General features: G+C 38.8%; 1 protein-coding gene across 3 annotated transcripts in view; it reads left to right on the top strand.

Annotated features, from left to right (window-relative positions):
• Positions 1-3,993: 3,993 nt before the first annotated feature.
• LOC104966199 (tumor necrosis factor receptor superfamily member 6B-like) overlaps positions 3,994-7,441 on the top strand; it is a 4,287-nt gene continuing 839 nt past the window's right edge. Inside the window, exons 1-4 of one of the 3 annotated variants that reach the window (XR_800640.1) lie at positions 3,994-4,289; positions 4,686-5,118; positions 6,052-6,234; positions 6,798-7,361. Coding sequence is in view for 2 of the 3 variants with exons in the window: in XM_010795378.1 (XP_010793680.1) it covers positions 4,287-4,289; positions 4,686-5,118; positions 6,052-6,234; positions 6,798-7,132 (954 nt within the window). In the remaining variant the exon portion in view is untranslated. The other 2 variants (XM_010795378.1, XM_010795379.1) reach the window with 2 other exon arrangements.

Below are 7,441 nucleotides of genomic sequence, written 5' to 3'. Positions count from 1 at the left end.
CGCAAGGGAACCGCAAATTGAAAGCAATTCTAGAACCCTGAAGCAGCAGAGACTCCGAAAAGAGTCAGGGAAAAGCTTATAAAAGCTTACACACAGCATTCTAACTTAAAGCACCCCGCCGACAAAAGACGCGTGGTGGTACACAAAATAAACACGTGCCGAGTGGACGGCCTCCTCACACCTCCGAGCAGGCGCTCTCCACATCCGACCGGTCAGTTCAGGTCAGGGGGTCGAAGAGATCAATTCTTGGCTTGCTCTTCCTGTTGTCATCTGAGGTCTTCTCCTATTGGCCGGCGTTGTCGGGGGGCGGGTCCAATGCAATTCCTGCCTTTTTCTGTAGCTAAATTGCATCATTCTGGCGTCTGTACAACACAGTGTACAACATCACATGTCATTTCACCTTGGTTCAAGGTTTGAAATCGTATGATTCCGCCAGATGCTAAATGCTAACCGGAAGTGACGAATTTTCAGAATAAAAGTGTTAAGCTAATAGTGAGAACTTCCGGTTTTTCAGAATAAAACTGATTTAAATCAAATAGTGTATTTAATTCAAATTACGCCATATCAACATTGATTTTAATTTCTAACAACTTTCAAATTTAACACCCACGAATATATAAGGTGACATTAAAATGAATATACCAGATTGAACTTTCCTGCCATAACACGTTACTTTAATCCTTCAAATAACTCAAATAATCCTTCAGTGTGTGTGTGTGTGTGTGTGTGTGTGTGTGTGTGTGTGTGTGTGTGTGTGTGTGTGTGTGTGTGTGTGTGTGTGTATGTGTGTGTGTGTGTGTGTGTGTGTGTTGGATCGTTGGAGCTATGTGCAACTCAAGGCATATGCTCGAACGGGAGCTGCCTGGACGCTGCAATCATGTTGCGCGCACTATCCGTGCTGAGTGTGCTGACTTTTCGTACTATGTCCCTTTGTCTGGCTACCTGCATAAAGTGAAGTGCTCGGCGCAGTTGTCGGCGAAATGTCACTCCTCCGTTTTCATTGAAACAGCTCCTTATATCTGTTAGCGCAGCTAGCTAGCACCAGATGCTAACAACAACAACAACAACAATACACGTAAGGTCTGTCTCTCGCGCCACACATACACACACCCTCCCAGTCCTCCCGATGGCCTGCCGGGCCTGCCGGTGAGCGTGGAAGTGTGGTCTGCCGCAAGCAGGCGACAGGAGCGGGGCTGTCAGCATCAGCTTGTAGATGGTATTTTAAACTCGATGCGCTCTGAAACTACGGGGCGGCCGAGGACAAAAAATACACATGCTCTAATCGCGTTAAAATAATTAGTGGCGTTAATTTTTTTTTTCGTTAACGCGTTAACACGTTATTAACATGTTAACTTGACAGCCCTAATATATATATATACATATACATATACAGTACAATAAGCTTCTTAGTGCAATAAGAAGCTACAGGGACGTTAATCTACGTCGGTAATATTAACTTTATTTAATACAACATTTACGGTATAAGATTTACATCATTACAGCCCATGTAGCATAATATTTTACAAATGATGAATTACAGCAAACATGTGCAATATATCCATTATTACAGCTCCGTGGGATGGCAGTAAGGCGATATGGTCCGTTCTTATTGTGCATCCATGGGTAAAGGTAAAACGCATATAGTACTGAACACGTAACATGAACGTGCCGGGCGGCGCGGTCCCGTGGGTTAGATGTGCGTTCATAATGCCGAGGGAAATAACTCAGAATAACGTTATTAGCTCATTTTACAACTTGAGGACTGAATGTTTTTAATAAGGGCTATACAAACGTTCATACTGGGTAGTTTATTTAGTTTAAAAAAAATGATCCATATGTTTCCGGGCCAAGCAACCTAACGGAAGTGTAGTACCGCCGTTTGGCCACAACGAATATTTTCCTCAGAGTCCAGCGCACTTCCTGGGGGCTTGGTTATTACCTGCAGTAGATGCAGTGTAACTGCTGGCGATAAGGGCTGGTTGTTTTAACCATTTTCTGATGTCCATCATTGGCTGCTGTATAAGCACCTTGCAGTGGATGAACGTGCAGCGGCACAGGTCACGCGCACCTGACATAATAGCGTTACTTACCGTTTAAATTGACCAAATAAATGCAGCAGAAAATGTTATTCAACCACAATTACGATACATTTTATTTCAACTATATTATTATTATTATTATTATTATTATTATTATTATTACTACTACTATTATTATTATTATTATTATTGTTATTATATATGTAATATTTTTCACTTTTAATATTTTTTTTCACTTTTCATTTTTCAAATGAGGGTGCATAACGACTCAATTGATGGTGCAATGCACCCCCTTAGAACCGGGCCTGCAACTCCCACTTTAATGTCCCATGTCATGCCGGCTTTTCTTGGTTTATTTTGAAGGTGACTGGTGATGAACAAATTACTAAACTGCCAGTGCCTCGAGTTTACAGCTAATTAACTAAAAGACAAGAACAAATATAGTTAACTAAGGTAGGCTACTAGCTAATGGATAAGTTAGCTCAAGGTTTAGCTAAGGCAATTTATCATGGGCATACAGGCTAATGTACTGTACTTAAGGGGAGACACTTAAAGTGAATACAGTCAAATGTGTATCTAATAATAACGTCATCACAATCACCACATTGATATGCAAATTAGGCGTTAATTTGGCCTAATTAAAATGCGCTAATTTGCATGCAGTTACCAAGGCATTGGAGGTGAAAAGGATTTTTTTTTAAAACATATCACCTCACAACTTCCCTAGATATAGTTACTTACGTCAAGTCAGTATTTTCATAATGTTAAGTTTAAATGCAGATTAGCTATAAATCTATAGATTAATTCAGACATGGTATAAAACGAACACCATTTGTGTTTCTTGGCAGTTTTACTTCCATTAGAGTGAAAGAAAATAAGGAAGCAAAATAGACCAAAATAACAAGTATACTAGGCTACATGAAAAATCGATCTTGTTGCCTCTAATGTCCTTAAACAGTAACTTCATAATTTTGATTGTTCGCTTCTCATTTAATAACTATTAATTTTACTAGTTTGTTGTCTGCTCTTGTGAATTGTGAATACAAAAGAAGACCATTGTCTCTGTGTTAGCTGATTATTTTGTAGAATTCTGCTGAGTATTGAACAATTACGTGAGTGTGAGGGTATTAAAATAAATTGGTCAGTAAATCATAACATTTTTTTTTAAATGATTAGGGGAAGTGCCCTTTTTCTCACTTGAGCACCCGCCCCCCAAAATGTCCGTGCACGTCCCTGCCCAACAGCTATGTCTTTTGTCCACAAGATGTCACCGTCAGTTCTCAATGGTAACAGTCAGTCACTCTGATGCATCTGGTGAGATGAGAAAGGGATGCTTTACTGCTGATGGCTGTTTCGAGAAAAGTAAAGACTGAGTCATAATTGTATTAAAGTCATGACTCATCCCTCGTACGTTCTAAAAAGGGAATTTGAAGGAGGACATTTACAATACTTCCACCAGGAGTAACAAAGACTGATATTTTCGAATCATACACATACAGTAGAGGCTTTATATTTCCAACAATTAACATGGAAACATCCCAACTGACAAATGTGAGCAGCAGCATGAATACAATATATACATTTAAAACATAAAGCCTTAAAATGTAATGCCCATTTTTAGCCAATTCGCTTAAAACAGTTCCATTTCTCCCAGCAATATTAATTACATGTATTACCACTTTGAAAATATTTTAGTCTGATATACTTTTGATGAATACCTCACTAAAGCATAAGAGTAAAATCAACATTATCCATTGAACAAATCACAAAATAACTTTATTTTAAAAAACAAAATACATATATCATTATAAACTTAAAGTATGTAATAGTATGATACAAAATATACTAGAGAAGACCATTATTAGCCATAATGACTGCAAACTATTTTGTGGAAAACATGAGTAATCACGTAAATAGGCTGAAAAATAAAAAAACTGCCATGAATCTCCTGGTATCTCAAATTTGGGATGGATGAAGTTTAATTTGTGGAGATATTGTCCTAGAGTAAAACAATAAATGTCTATTTGGGGAAAGCTTGTAATAACATAGTATAAAAGGTTATTTAGTGGAGAATCCTTCCTAAGTAATGAGTCAATAAACCTTTGTGATGACAAAATGCAGTGTCATGATTCATAATGAGTTTTTTTTGTATCTATCTTCGTCAGAGCTGCATATAATAAATAGCAGAGCAGAGGGCGTAGAGAGAGCACCATCCCACCCTTAGGCCTGGAACTCAACACTTTAACGATGGTAGGTGGGGAGGGGGGTGCAGAGGGCAGACATGCTGAGACTTCTCACTGCAAACATGTCTGTCTGCAACACTTTAACCCTCAGGAAATATTCTTTTAGAAGGTCTTTCTCTATTTTATATATATTAGAAGACAACATTGAAATATTCTGGTTAGTTGTTGGTGCTAAAAGATAGTAAATATAAGTGATTTATTGGAATTCCTTAAAATAATATGCTTTACCTGGGCACTGCTGGAAATAAGAGTAAAGATAATATTTCCTGGATGTTAGCAAATTAGATTGGACTAACCGGTTCCAGATGTGCAACTTGTCCTTGCACTGTTATTTTCCAGTATTTCTCCTTTTTAAACTTCCTTATTCCTTAAATAACATCGCATTTACTTCCTTCTTTTCCAGGTTCCTCCTCACTTCCAGATGTTGGTTTCTCTCTTCCCGCTGCCGCTGCTGCTGTTGCTGCTTTCATTGCGGGTGGCCCGGAGTGAAGAAGTACTCCCCGCCGTCCGGACCTTCACGTACACAGATTCGGCCACCAAAGAGTCGTTGGAGTGCGACAAGTGTCCCCCGGGAACCTACCTGCGCGCACGCTGCACAGCGACGCAGAAGAGCTTCTGCGCGCCTTGTCCGTCGGGCTCGTTCACGGAGCTGTGGAATTACATCAGTAGGTGTTTACGATGCAGCGCGTGTGGCTATTACCAGGAGGTGAAGACCGCGTGCACCGCAGACCGTGACTGCCAGTGTCAGTGCAAACAGGGATACTACTACCAGAGCCACAACGACATGTGCTCCGGCCACAAAGAGTGTCCTTCCGGTCAAGAGGTGCTGACCAAAGGTAGGCTCTAGACTTAGAGCATTTGCTCGATTTATGTTTGGCAGGTGGGGAATAAAAAACCAAGGGGTATAGCACGGTTGTTATAAATAGGCTTTACTTAATTATAGTAAAACAAAAAACGCAATTTATATTCCTGCCAATCCAGAAAAACTGAATGGTATTGATACCCGCCTATTGATGCCTCAATAATAAAAACCTTTAAGATTCAGAAAATTCTCTATATAACACAATTGAAACATGTTGTTACTGTATAATAACACACAATGCATTGTGGGACACTATAGGAGTTCAGTGTATATTATTTTATTTTTTTAAACAGGATACCTCTTGTAAAATTGGTAAATAATGCTTTTAAATCAGTTTATTTAATAAGGATTGTAATTATGTTACAGTAAGACATCCCTATGAACTTGTTAAATCACCAAAATCAGCATGTTTCCTTCAAGATTCTACAATCTAAATTGTATTCACATTGGCCTATATGTATGCCACATCGTTACCATGGCATCATATTAAACAAATGTAACCACGCACACATATTACATAACGATGTCAAAGCAGGCATGAAAACACTGATAGGGAAGAGTTTTGACATCCTTTTAGACTGAAGTGTACTGCCCCTAAGTGGCACAAAGCTGTAACTTGTACTGTGTTTAAAGTTAAAATGGAAAGTATTGTATAGCAACTAAAAATATGTGGAATAATGCTTGAAAACAGGTAAATTGTCACATATACCCTTCTAATGTTTGTCACAAAGCAATATGCTGTTGTTGTTGCTGTTTTTGGTTGGGTTTCATCTGTCGGATGTAAAGACTGAAGAGGTTTAGTATCTGTCCCTACAATAAAAGTAAGATTAATATTGGACAGATATCTTCACAGGGACATCATGCAGTATGTGGTTTGTCCTATATTGAGAACAAATATCTTCTCCAGGTACACCTGACGAGGACACTGTTTGCCGCAATTGTCCCTATGAGACCTACTCCGACACCTCCTCTGCTCTCCAGAACTGCACACAACACAAGAGCTGCGCTGCTCCAGGGCTGAAGCTGGTGCTGAAGGGCTCCGCCTGGCACGACAGCGTGTGCGCCAACTGCCAAGACCTCAAATCAAAAGGTGAACAGCTGATAAAGGTCCTATAAGGAAGAAGGGGAAAATGTCTTTGTTTTTGGAGATTATCGCATATACTAAAAAAATTAAGTATAAAGGAAAAAACAAAAATAAAATTCAGACAGTGCCATAATATATTGATCTTTATTTAAAAATGTAAATGTATATGTAACTAATACTAATTATCCTAATTTTATCAAATGGAAATGTAATCTGATTACATCTTTTTTTATGTAACTGTAAGGAAACACAGTTACCTTTTTTTTCTATCCTGATTATATAATGCTGTTAAATGTAATCCGTTAGTCCCAAGGCCCTGTCACATATCATCTTGCACTTATGCTGTCATAAAAAGGGACTGATTTGTGTTGTCTTCATAGACCCTGAGACTCCCAAGAGCTGAAAGTCAGCTGCCTAGGGAATGTAAATGTACATTTGAAGCTTTATTGCAAATAATTGCAAATGACTTCCACATGTGACCTTATTAAACCTGTACATTTGAGGCCATTAAAATGGCTCCATGACGAGCAAACAGTCTCATCTGAAGGACATTGTTGTTTTTCTTGCAGACGGGGGCGACTACCTCAAAGAGATACTCCCAGCTTTCTTCATCCACCACAATATTCCCGGCAGGCGTCTGCGTCGTTTCGCACACAGGCTTCCGACTAAGGACAGCAAAAAACAAGCAGTTTCAGGACTTACCACCTCAGAACTTCATTCACTGATCAACACTTGGGTCACTTCTGCCACGGCAAGTCAGATTCGACAGCTTCCGGCGATATTGAAAAATGCAGGAGTGAACTCCGATGATCGACTATTGAGTAAGCTGGAGAGACTCGATTCAAATCTGAAGCAGATACCGCAGTGTGTTATAGACATACAGGGACATGTCATTGTAATATAAGGTTAGAAAAACAATTGAATTGTGCTTAACAAATAATATAATATAAATAATAATGCATTTGTTATTTCATCTATTTTTACTTCCCTTTGCAATATGCAATGTAAATACAGGCTTTATAATTTTTTTATTATTTAAAGGAGAATACCATTCAACTCGAAAAACCATTTCCTTTTTTTCTTTCTTAAAATTGACCAAACAATCTAATCTTGAATCTGTCACCTAGTTTTAAATGCCCTGCTGTCCTTTACTACAACTTAAATAAATTATGAGAGTCAATAGAGAGAGAGAGAGAGAGAGAGAGAGAGAGAG

The sequence above is a fragment of the Notothenia coriiceps genome, unplaced genomic scaffold (assembly GCF_000735185.1).
Source record: "Notothenia coriiceps isolate Sejong01 unplaced genomic scaffold, NC01 NC01_scaffold00037246, whole genome shotgun sequence".
NCBI classification, from domain to species: domain Eukaryota; kingdom Metazoa; phylum Chordata; class Actinopteri; order Perciformes; family Nototheniidae; genus Notothenia; species Notothenia coriiceps.
This window is presented reverse-complemented; position numbering and strand designations above follow the sequence as displayed.